The sequence below is a fragment of the Primulina eburnea genome, chromosome 14 (assembly GCF_022965805.1).
Source record: "Primulina eburnea isolate SZY01 chromosome 14, ASM2296580v1, whole genome shotgun sequence".
In the NCBI taxonomy this organism is placed as follows: Eukaryota; Viridiplantae; Streptophyta; class Magnoliopsida; order Lamiales; family Gesneriaceae; genus Primulina; species Primulina eburnea.
In genome coordinates this window covers 23,434,414-23,447,463 of record NC_133114.1, presented here as the reverse complement: position 1 = coordinate 23,447,463, position 13,050 = coordinate 23,434,414, and the positions used below count along the sequence as shown (strand labels likewise).

The 13,050-nt window shown below is 34.7% G+C and overlaps 1 protein-coding gene across 1 annotated transcript; it reads left to right on the top strand.

Moving 5' to 3' along the window:
* Nucleotides 1-3,097: 3,097 nt before the first annotated feature.
* Nucleotides 3,098-8,949, top strand: LOC140812225 (probable ADP-ribosylation factor GTPase-activating protein AGD9). The gene is made up of 7 exons (XM_073170446.1): nt 3,098-3,338; nt 3,543-3,661; nt 6,134-6,599; nt 6,729-6,995; nt 7,540-7,665; nt 8,231-8,329; nt 8,699-8,949. Exons 1-7 carry the CDS (start codon nt 3,270-3,272, stop codon nt 8,804-8,806), a joined length of 1,254 nt encoding a protein of 417 aa, XP_073026547.1. The 5' UTR covers nt 3,098-3,269; the 3' UTR covers nt 8,807-8,949.
* Nucleotides 8,950-13,050: the final 4,101 nt, after the last annotated feature.

Sequence of the window (13,050 nt, the reverse complement as noted above, 5' to 3'; positions counted from 1 at the left end):
AAAGCGTAACGTGAAAATCGTGTCATGAATAATTATAAATACGTGCATATCTGAAAAATCCTCCGTAAAATGTTTGCTCGATAGAGCCCTGTCATAAAATAGCATATCTTAATTTTCTGTTGAGATAATGTTCTACGCGAGTGGCACATAACATAACATGAATCATCTGATCAGCCTAAACCACAGTATACTGGGGAGTAGATATCATCATAGCCCTTGGATTGGATATTCGTACCCATACATGAAACACGAACTGGTCGTAAGTCATCGGGTGAAATAATAATCTCATAAGCTGAATCCCATAAGCGTGAGGTGGCCACAAGACATATCGCATATATCTCAAAATAAACATTTTATATTTTTATGTACGTAATATAATTAAATTCCTGCGTTATTTTACCAATTGAGTTGGATCGTTCCCAGGCTCGCTGCGACCTAATTCTAACATGAGAAATACGTATATGTTTTCCTTTCGTAACATTTCCTGAACAATGCATAAGTATAAACATTTTTCAAATCCTCATAAACATATTCATTTTCATCATATACATATATGTTTTCCTTTAGTTGAATTCAGATCGTTAATTGTGACTTTCATATTATCTGAATGTTGATGGATCCATTTACGTGTAACCACAGTACTGGGTGGCAGGGGGACGCTCTCACCTGTCAACTGAGCATTGGCCTTACATATCATCGTATTAGTCACAATTACTTCACTTCCTTCAACATTTCATAATTGCATCACTTTATAAAATTCATGCATGTAATAATCATTTTTCTTTAAACCAAGCATGCAACATATTTTTAAGCGTTAACATTTACTCATAAAATTTCATAAATATTTAAATAAACATATTAACATATTTTACAGCATTCAGGGCACTGCCATGACGTCTAACATTTTTGGGTGTAAAATGACCGTTTTACCCCTAGTAGCATATTTTTTCTTATTTTATCATTAGACCATGGAACGACGTCCCAAATCGTCCCAAACTTATCCTAATACCTTAAAACACTCCCATAAATATTTCTTAGGCTTAAAATTTAGCTTTTCGATGGGTTTCCCGATTCGTTTGAACATAGACATACATCCTGGTTTTGACTCGTATGGACTCAAAACTTAACCAAACTTGAACAAGCCTAGGAAGCTACTGAATTTTTCTGCACATGGAGTCCTAGTTCTAGTGTGATTCAATCCTATGCTATTTCAATTCCAGCCTTTAACCACTCGGTCCAGACCCTAGCCGACCCTCCTAGAACTCTAACCGAACCCTCTAGGACCCTATTAGACCAGCCCCCTGACACATGCATGTAAACGTGCAGGTTCCTTCCCCAAGCCTCGGCCGCTCAAACCCGATCACACATGCACATGCGCGCCTACTTGCCCTCAAGCTATCTCCTAGCCTTTGAACCACCCCTTGTGCAGCCACCCTACAACTAACATACAATCATCGTAGGACTCCTATTCATTCCCTAACAGCAGCTACATCCGTGGCTCACCAAGGAGACACTAGCCGAAGAGTCCCAACCCTCTAGGACTCTCAATTTCGTTTCTTATGATACATGATCATGTGCAGCCTTGTGCAACCGTGTCTAGCCTCCTAAACCCTCTGAAATTCTTCTCTTTTTATTGCCCTAGCATGGCAGCCCCTTTATGCACCATAAACAAGAGTTTTGGATCATTAAAACATGAGTTTTTGGCCATGGCATGTCAAAAAACGAAAATAAAAGATGTGCATCATGTTTTTCATGCTAGAATAATTAAATACACATAATATGGTGTAAAAGATGTTTGAAAGAAAGTTAAGGCATGTCTTTACATATTTCGCATCTCAACTTAATTGAAAGAAAGTTAAGGCGTGCCTTTGCATATTTTACTCACGACAATTAAGTTGAGATGCGAAGAACAGCGACGAACGGAACCCATGCTTTCTTTTCTCTCAAAGGCGTGCGTTTCCTCCTCAAACTCACGTGTGGTGTGTGCTGAATTCTGATGGGGAGAGTCCTTGTGTGTGTATGAGGGGAGAGGCGTGAGTTGTTGAGGTTTTGTTTTAGGTGTTTAGGACTTTTTATTTTAATTAAAACTCAAGTGTAAGCCTAGGCCATTAATCAAGGCATAATAGGCCCACTAAGCCCATTAAGAAATATTTAAATATTTTGTTAGGAAAAGTTCGTGAAAATATTATTCAAGTTCTCAAAAAATTCATATTTTCGTTGAAAATTGAATATCGTTTAAAAATATGTCTCGGCGTATAAAATCATCACAAAACACATCATTTTTTAAAGTTCCATTGAAATACACCACAGTTTAAACAATTAAAAATAATTGTTTAATAAAAATATTTTCTCTTAAATGGTCTCCAGTCTCCGCTCCTCATTTCTGTCTCGAATAACCTTTAAAAACAATGTTTTATGCATTCATGTAGAAAAGTACATTTTAAATTTGTAAACATACCCAACATATTTAATTTATGTAATTAAAAAAATTTAATCAAAATACATAAGAAATTTAATATATTGCATGCATGTGGTTCACGTGGTCCTTCAAATTTTCGGGACGTTAAATTTTCGATCCTAACAAACTTTGTGTGACAATCTGCGATTTGATCTTATGTTCAAAAAATTATTTTTCACTGAAAAATATTATGTAATATATGTTATAAGTGTAAAATATTAAATTTTCATGTCAAAAGCTTTATTTTTTTTACTTCAGGTGTAGACTTAGTCGATATCTATAAGACAATGGTACATGAGACATATTCTCTTTGATATATAAATGTATATATTTTGATTATGATTGCACAATAACCATGTTATATATCCTCAACCTAAAAAATAAAATAAATTATGAAATAATTTAAATTGCTAAAATAATAAATATTATCCTAATTAAACAATTGTTGTTCATAATTACAAAAAAATAGCACCACTAAATTTTTTAATTTGAATAAACTTTTTATACAGAATTTACTTAATTCGTGCTGACTCGGAGAGAAACAGCTGAAATTTTTTTACCTAAAAAGGACCATCAAGCTACATGGATGAAATGACAAATATACCCCCATGGCATATAAAGAACAAAACGCGAGTTATCGAAAGAAACATAACTCGATCGAAAAATGCTTTAAGCCGCTTCGCATCAGATTTCTCCCGTTTCCTTTCATTTGGGTTGATTTCTTTTTCTTCCCCTCCGCATTTCCTTCCCTGTTTGTGATATTTATTACTCTCTACATTGGCAAATCGCACAAATTTTTTGTGGAGCAGCAATGGCTTTCGATAGCTACACTGACAAGAACCAGATTTTTCGCAAACTCTTGTCGAAATCCGAAAATAAGGTGAAATTTGTGGTTTTATGCTTTATATATTTTTAATTATGATTGATTTGTTTGCCTGTGAATTTCAATTGATGTGTTATTTTTAGTGATTGTGCTTTTTTGGTTCTGTGATGATTTTGACTGATTGATGCGCATGATTTCGATTTTTGCTATGAATGATGGGATCTGATCTAGATCCGAGCGATTATGTGTTTCTGATTTCAGATGTGTTTCGATTGCAACGCTAAGAACCCGACTTGGGCGTCGGTGACGTATGGGATCTTCTTGTGCATTGATTGCTCGGCGGCTCATCGCAGCCTTGGTGTCCACATAAGCTTCGTTAGGTGATTGTTTTAACCGATTTGAATATATGTTATACTGTTTTGTTTTGTGGTATCACCTGATTTCTGGTAGATTTTGATTTAGCCTCGTTTGTAGTTTATGATTTTCATTCTTTATGCTATATATAGGTAGTGTAAACGAAAGATTTCTCCGGTTTTATTACATTATGCATGTCAAAAGGTGAAATCTTGCGATGTTAGTTGTATTCTGAGAAATTCAATTTCTAGCATCTCTGTGATTTCATTAATTTTTTTATACTTTAATGACTAAGAGAAACCGAGGTTTTTTTTGGTTGGGCCCTGGAGTTCAATTCCGAGATCAATCACTGTTCGGATTCTTTGTCCGAACATCTTCTCACTTTTTTTTTCAAATTTTTTACTACATGGCATTTCTTATTTCAAATCAACAATTTAAAACATAGAATGACACAATTTTTCTTTTTCCTTTTTTCTTTCTACCTTCTTATATCAATTGTTATATCATTTTAACTTCCTCATATCATCATTAAACTACATCTCTTTCTGCACATATCACGTCAACTTTCAAAACTTATACCCGTGGCATATAACTTCTCAAAAATTATTTTCTAGCATTTTTCTGAAAGTTTTGTCGGTCGAGTTGATCGAAAGTATGATCAAACGCAACCCAAGTGACTATATTTGATTTTGTATGGTTGGCAACTGTGTAGACTTTGAATTTTTGTCTTGTGCTAGACAATATCTTCAGAACCATGAACTTGTTTTTTGATTGATGTCCCATGCTCGAATTCAGGAGCTTCTTTGAAATATGTTTTTAGAAGTCCATGAGACAAGTAGTTTGTAATTTGATTTTGATAAATAGTGTTCTGTTTGAGAAAATTATGTGGGTTCTGCTAGAGCTATGAATCTAATTTTGTTTTAATCTCAGTACCCTGAATTAAAAGGTAATAATATTGCATCAAGTTTTAAATTAAATTATCAAAACCTAAGCCGGTGACTTCATGCTGGTTGTGAGTTGTAAATGAACATTGTGAATTACAAAATGCGATACTGCACTATCAGAAAGTTTTGGAAAGTTTTTCTTGACTTTAACGAGGATGTGGAACGTTCTTTGCGACAATTTCTCTATGTTTTGCTGGCCCTTCCATTAAACTGGGAACTTAAATTCTAGATGATTCCATGTTGTTTTGGTTGACTTCAGGCTTATTTCTTCATATTTTCTAAATCGACTAACAAAGTTTTTCAAATTCAATGAGTGATCCACATTGATCAACTTATTACGATTGGGAGTTTTTTGGTTGGGCTAGAAGCTTCAGTCATCCTGTGACGGTGTTCTCCACATTGAGTCTCACACAGTAGTCCTATTTTTTGGAAGAGTTTATATTCCAATTAAAACCAGGAACTTAAAACCTGGTATCCTGAAATGCTTCTTCGATAGCCATTTTTTTTTATTAATTGTAAAAGACAGCTTAAGAACTCTCACCTGAAGATCTCTTCTTTTTTTTTAATATTCTTAATCTACTCATCAAGCATAATACAGTGATTTAAATCAGTGTATCTCACTGGGTCTGCTGGTTAACAAGACATACAGTTAAAGAATCGTTGGAAGGGAAGTTTTGATTTTCGTTTGAGAGCTATACCAGCCTAATGTCACAAAATTTCCATATCAGCAGTGGAAATGCTTTTGAACATATGCTTGGTTGGCTGCTGTATAGAGGGCTAACCTGCAGCTGGACCTGAGCTTGCAGAAATGAATGTATATTCATTTTGAAGTGACTGAAATATGCTGTATCTTGCCTCAGGCCCTCAACAGCATAACCAAACTATTGTTGACATGATGAAATGTTTGAATCAGATATAAAATATGGACTGTAATAAGTAATACATCCTTGAATTGGATAAATCGGGGACTATTGGCAAATAATTGAAAGAGAATGGATTCAAATATGATTTAGCATTTCACAGTTTATTTTTAGCTTTAGTGTTACAAAGGGTGGAAAAGTAAATAAATATATCTTAAGCCTTAAGCGTTGTTCAGGTTATTAATATTTCAAATGTGCTCGACACTTCGGAGACATTTTGAAATCCTTTTTAATGGATACCTTAGACGGCTTCAAACAAATTTAGAATAATTAATTCAGGTATAAGACCAAACAATGAAACATGAACTCAGCCTCGCTAGGATGAGGAGAAAGAAGAAAAGTGAAAAATAGCATCAGTATGTGAGTAAAAACAAATTAAATCAAGGAGCAAAATGCTCGAAGTAAGATATGAATTGAGCTAAAGAGTTAGAAATATGTGTTTTCAGCATTGTGATTTCTGGTTCGAGTTCCTGTAGTCTATCGTACTTTGGGCTCCTAGGACTTAAAATTTTTGAAGGCAAATGGAAAAGGAAAATAAACATAATTGGCACATGGGAATCGAAGCACAGAACCTTGTATTTATTCTCAAAATATTTTGTGTTCTATCTTCACAGAAGCTGACTTTTACTTGCAGGTCAACAAATTTGGATTCTTGGACTCCAGAGCAGTTGAAGATGATGTCCTTCGGTGGAAATACACGAGCTCAAGTTTTCTTCAAGCAGCACGGATGGACTGATGGAGGCAAGATCGAGGCAAAATATACCTCAAGGGCTGCCGAATTATATAAGCAGTTACTTTCAAAAGAAGTTGCAAAAAGCAACTCAGAAGATACTGGTTTACCTTCATCTCCTGTTGCTTCTCAGTCACCTAAGGGTTCTAATGGATTTTCTGATGTTAAGAGTAACCTCATTGAAGACCAAAAAAGGAAGTCTTCCGAAGACACCCTGAAGGAAAATTCTTCGCTTAAAAATGGTACTTCAGACTTTTCTGCTTCTCCAAGATCCTCTCATACTGTTTCGATGACAAATGTTAAAAAGCCTCTTGGTGCAAAGAAAACTGGGAAAACCACGGGGCTTGGTGCTCGAAAGCTAACTACCAAGGTAATATGGTTTCTGTTGTAAATGAAACGTTTTGAAGTGAGTGATAACATGAAATGTTTCATAACTCGGTCTTCTGGATTTTAATCAATATCTCAATCTATTGAGTGGCCAAACGTTTTACCATTGCAGCCTAGTGAAAGCCTTTATGAACAGAAACCGGAAGCACCACCCACACAAGTTTCTTTTGCCACCTCTGCAAATAGTAGCATCCCTGCTGTTGGTTCATCGTTTACATCTCGATTTGAGTATAATGACAATGCCCAACCTACAGATGTTACTTCTGAAGGTGCTCGAGTTAACCACGTAGCACCGCCAAAGTCATCCAACTTTTTTGCTGAATTCGGCATGGACAGTGGCTTTCCAAAGAAGGGCACCTCAAACACCACAAAACTGCAAGTAAGATAGATATTCTCATTGACAATATGAGAAACTATTTATGCCCTCGCCAGTTACTTCTTAGTATTAGAAATCAAGAATTGTGTAATGCGAAGCATGATAAAATGTGACATGCATTTGACGTGGTTGTTGATTTGTGCTCATTTAACTTGATTATAATCAATTAATTAAAGAACATATTGTTATTGTTGAAGGGGCTGCCGTATTTGCATGCTGAATGAATAGAACTAGCTTGTGAATCCTTTGATTTGAAGGAGTGAGATGTGGCTCTTTGCATGTTTATGATTCTGAAAATAATTTTTTATTTAGATTTATCTCCATATATTTTGGAAAATTAAGTATCTTGATCTTATTTTATATTTTCTCAACATAAATCCTACTTAAATTCTTTGTGAAATTGATTGCTGGATATTATCTTGTTCATTTCTTTTTCTCGCTATCCGTCTGAGTACTCATGCCACTGTGAGATCGGAGGTTTGTAATTCATTTTTTTCAATCATGCAATATATTTTTCAAGTAAAAATTTCATCTCTATGCCCATCAGGTTGAGGAAACCGATGAAGCAAGGAAGAAGTTCTCCAATGCGAAATCTATTTCATCAGCCCAGTTTTATGGTGAGCCAAATAAAGACAAGGAGGCAGATGCTTCAATTTCCCTGCAGAAGTTCTCTGTATGTACTCATGTTTATCTTATTTTTCTCCTTCCTTTCAATAATGTTTTCATCAGGCTCTCTTTTGGTGTTGGGGGAGTTGTTGGTTATTGTCTTTTATTTACTTCTCTTCTTAGTCATACTCTTTGGGCGTTTTTTCATCTTTTGTCTAATATATCGAGGAAATAGAACCGTAGGTTGCATTTGGATTGAGTCATTTGAAATCTACATTGAAATTAGAGTTCAAATCCTTCCATTCAAACAAAACCTTAGATTCACTGCTTTGGTATGGAACTGTTTAATATCAGAAATAACTTACATGCTTTTGATTACAAACATTCAATTGCATTTTACCGTTATTATTTTTTAATTTTTTAATTCAGTTGCATTTTGTAAACTAATTTAGATATGAGGATCTTAGTACGTTTCAATTTGGAAAAGGCATATTTTTTGGAAAACGTAACAAATTTGAAATTTTTTTCATATCAATGGCCCTTGTTCGTTCCTGTTGGTTCATTTTTTATGGTTCAGTAATCTTCATGATCATACGTTTACATAATATACAAATACTTGTCCTCGTATGCAGAGTTCAACATCAATATCTAGCGCTGATTTCTTTGGCCGTGATACTAGTGGCTCTCTGGATGTTACTGCAAGTGATCTCATCAATCGGCTGTCATACCAGGTACACACACATCATTAAATTTCTTTGTATTCTCCTTGATAATCGTTTGTTTCGATATTGATATCGTTGCTTTGGTGCTCTGTTTTTTCCATTCAAAACATGTGGATGCTGGCACATTACTAGGGTATATCAAAATTTTAGCAATATATTTAGAATCTTGGGAATTATATTTTTTTCCTCCAAGGGGTTTTTAGTTATTTTTTTAATAACTGGGGGTTATGATTTTGTTATTTGAAAGCGTGTAAGATTTTAAATTTTAAGAATATGTTTCTTGGTGGATATTTTGATTACCTATCCTCCCGGAAGCCCAAACAGATGCTACAATACTTTCTTTCTTTGCTGAATCATGTATATTATCTGGGTCATCAGGCACAACAAGACATCTCCTCTCTGAAGAACATTGCTGGAGAAACCGGGAAGAAACTGAGCTCCATTGCGTCGTCGTTGCTAACAGATATCCAGGACCGAATCCTCTGAAAAAATACTTCATATTTTAATTAAGAACATGTTTGTTATGGTACGACCTTTTAATGTTTTTACCTAGTTTGTGTAAGAAAAAAATTTATAATTTTTTTTTAATGAGATGGAAATAAGATTTAAATTTTTATAGCTACATAGCATATCTTATGTTGTCCCATCTGTTTTCTTTTAATTATCTTATTTTACTTAAAAATCTATATATATTTTTATATATATACTTGTGTAGTTTTGATGGTTAGCTCGAGAGTCTAGAAGTGGTGGATGTACTTCTTCTAAGATTCGCACCCGTAGAAGCCAATCGCACGTGCATTAGATTTTTTTATGCTACCCAAACGACCAAAAATGGACGTGGGCTATATGAATTAGGCCACGGGATAAATCATTTCATCCCGTGCAGGACGTTAAAATCTTTTGTAATATGTTTATGTTTCGTTAAAGCGCGATTCATTTCTTTATGTTTAACGATTTGTCAGTTACTAGGTTCTTCTTCGGGGCGGGTCTTGACTCGCTCAACGGGTCTAGGAGTTTAATAGATCCGTCCCTCGTATCTCTCTCAAATATATTAATAATAGTTATTTATATTTTATATTATATTAAATGGTAAAATTCCTTAAATCCCTAATCCATGTCACAATATTCTATCCATGTATAAAACCATCGCATAAGAAAAACTTGAACAAAACAAAAGCAAGAATTCGATTGAATAACTAACTAACCATGGCAGTATGGCACAAAAAGCCCAAATCACCATTTTTCTTGGTTTTTTATTCTTCACACAAGCCATTCCAATTCACCCTAATTCTACAATCAAATCTTGGCGCAGCCAAACTCCATATTGAATACCTGTTTTCAACAAGTAACCCAAATACAAAGCCATCAAATCCAAATCCGACTTTTTCAAAACCAACCATAAATCGAAGCACGAAGAAGAAAAAAATCTAGGTTGCTTAGCGGTTTGGTGGGACAGGACGGTCCCAGATCCCCATTTTTATTGGGAGAATGGGTCTCAGGTTTGGTCAAACTCGTTTCGTTGTCATTCATATGCTTTAGCCTACTAACTTGTTTGTACCAAAAATAAAATTAGACCATATTTGAAAAGCCCATGTCCTAGAAAATAATTGACTAACAATGTGAACAAGAAAAGACCAATAGTTATTTTAACTTGGTAGTTTTGGACATAAGATCGTGGACCGTATCATGGATAGTGAGGGGAGTGCGAAGAACCGTCCAAACCGTGAAAAAGAATAAGAAGATTGAAAACAACATAACACACAACTCATCAATCAATAATGCGCTGGCAGCAAATCTACAAAGTTTCATAGCTTCAGTTCACACATTTATTCTTTCTATCATATTTCCAAGCAATTTTCATTTTTCTCATTCTATATTTGAGCAAGTTTTATTTTAATTTCCATATTTGTGGATTCCTAGTGATTTATGAAAATAAATCATGTTGGAAGTTTATTTTCTTCAATTTCTAGTGTCTTTTCTATCGATTTCATTTATGTTGGTGCATATTAGTTTAATGGGATCAGAAATAACGGTGAAATTTAGCATCCATTTCACTTGAATTCATAGAAAGATTATTTATGTTCTTACATTAATTGGTGCTTCTAACACCTGGCATGCCCGCAATATCTGCAAAATTTGTGTAAACAAAAATTGGCACGTCCAGTGGGACCTAGAAACATGCCTACAGAGATGAGGAAATTCTGATAAGAGTTAAATAGGTTCAACGATAAACATGAATGAGGAGTTGAGGCAAGGCGACAACTAGTTGATGCATCTAAGACCTCATCTGATATTATTTACACTAGTGAAAAGTGTTATAGCTTCCAATGTCATGCTAATTTACAATGGAAATTGGCCGAAATCATGAGGTTAGTCATATAATCCTGCCATTTCGATCAGTGGAGTTTGGATATTGTTGGGCCTTTTCCTTTGGAACCAGGGAAAGAAAGTTTTACTTGTAGTTGTGGGCTACTTCTCCAAAATGGTCGTTAGATCGGATTTCAGAGAATGAATTTTTGAACTTATTTTGAACGTTTGTCGCCTTTGTATACCGAGTTTCTGACAGTGTAATGCAGTTTTATGAGTCTAAAGTGCAAGTTTGGTGTAGAGAAATGGAAATTGAGCAGGTGTTCACGCTAGTAGTTTACCCACATAGTATTGGACAAGTGGAAGTTACTAACAGATCAATTGTACAAACACCAAGTTTAGGCTCGGGTCGGACAAAGGAAAATGGGTAGACAAGCTCTTGAGTGTCCTATGGTCCTATCGCACCACCAAGCGAATTGGGGTAAGAGAAACTCTTGATAGCATGTTGTATGGATCTGAGGCTGTAGTACCCGTATAAATCGTTCAAGACGGTGTCTACATAATGCATTATGGCTCGGAAAATGACAATCTATGGGTCATGAATTTAGATTTGTTAGAAAAAAGAGAAACAAAGAAGTACGACACGCTGTTTATCGCTAGAGAATAGATTGATTTATAATAAAAATTTACGACCTCTATCTTTTGAGTTAGAAGATTTATTGATGAAGAAAATTCAGTGGCAATGGGAAAGAGAAAGAGGAAGTTGGACTCGAAATACGAAGGACCATTTAAAATCATAGAAAAAGCTAGCATAATAGCATATTACTTGGAGGATGATGAAGGAAAAAATACTAAGCGACCATGAAACACTAGTCATCTTAGAAAATACTACTCCTAGGGGCTCGCACATCAAGTCAGTTAGTCTAACTATCTCTTTTAATTTTACTTTCATTCTTATTCTACTCAGATTTCATCTTGTTAGGATCGATTAGGGGATAATTGTCGAGCTACGATAGCTCGGTTCTTGAAATATTGAAACCGATTAATTAAATCGAGTTTGGTTTTCAAACCAAGTGGAAAACACTCAAAATAATCCTTCGTAGAAACCGATCAAATATTTTTGTAAAGTATTAAGATATATACAAGTTGAATGAGTAAAAATATTTTGGTTGAAGCATTTTATCAAACACTTGGTATGCAATATTTTGGCATTTGAATAACACATAAAATGCTTCAACAATGCATCTTTAAAAGCAATGGAAATGATAAGTAAATATAATAAATAACTAGACACAAATTTGTTTATGGATGTTCGGATATTAACAACTCCTACATCAACCCTTTTTCCTCTTGTGAAAGATCCATTAAAAGACTTTGATTTATACAACACCTTGTATAAACTCATTTCAACTTAGGATTTATCTCTTGCCTAATTTAAACTCCTAGCACACTTTAGATTGTAGGCCGCAATATCACAATCCACATTATGTTTAACGTCTCTTATGCCAAGACTACAAACACAATCTTTAATGTCTTGGTGAAGACTCACTCAATTAAACTTTGAATTCAAATCTCTTGTATATGTGTGAGTGATTGTGTGTGAAGAATTTATCATTTAAAGTGTACATCTCAAATGTATTCTTACACAAAAGCTTATGCTCTCAAATAACAGATTTCTTCATGCTAACTGCCCATGTTTTAAATCCCTTTCAAAAGGCTCTTGTTTGATCTTCAAGATGATGTATTTATAGGCCCCAACAATGATATATACGTTAGACACATGAATATGACCGTTTGAAAATTTTATGTACTATTTCTGAAATTGCAACGTTCTAATTCACCTTGCTGGACATTTTCTCGATGTTAAACTGGTCATTCAGCGGTTGAAACTGGTCAGCGATTGAAACTGGTCAGCAGTTGAAAACTGATCAGTGGTTGAAACTGAAATGGTCAGCAGACAGCAGCTCAATCTGGAAGGTTAATTCAATTTGTGCAAAACCAGTATTTTTATCATAATTTATCATCATCTTAAGCTTTGATTCAGACTTTGACTTCTGAAGATGATTTGTAGATCATTGTCTTTCTTTCCAACACATACTGAATCGCTTTATTTCAATAAACGAGCTGAGAGATATGACCAAAATACCGCAACTGCTCATACCAAACTAATTGATGTTTTCGTGCACTCAGTTTGGTCATTCAGCAACCGGTTTGACCTAGATAATTTTCAATTTTGCCCAACTGACGTGAAATACGACTTGTTTCAAATTGAGTTTTCTCATCAATTAAGTTGGCGGATTGTCAGGAGATATCATCAACAGATCGAAGCTCACCAGAAATTTAGTTTGGCTAAACTCAGTTTCTTTCTTGTGTTAATAACTTCACACTTAAGTAAATATTTTAGAAACACAGTAACAAGTTTT

What these genes read in the sequence shown, in the direction of transcription:
- LOC140812225 (XM_073170446.1), top strand. Translation starts at nt 3,270, where the DNA reads ATGGCTTTCGATAGCTACACTGACAAGAACCAGATTTTTCGCAAACTC. An exon ending in TGTCGAAATCCGAAAATAAG is followed by an intron (nt 3,339 to 3,542) that starts GTGAAATTTGTG and finishes TTCTGATTTCAG; the next exon opens with ATGTGTTTCGATTGCAACGC. An exon ending in TTTCCCTGCAGAAGTTCTCT is followed by an intron (nt 7,666 to 8,230) that starts GTATGTACTCAT and finishes CCTCGTATGCAG; the next exon opens with AGTTCAACATCAATATCTAG.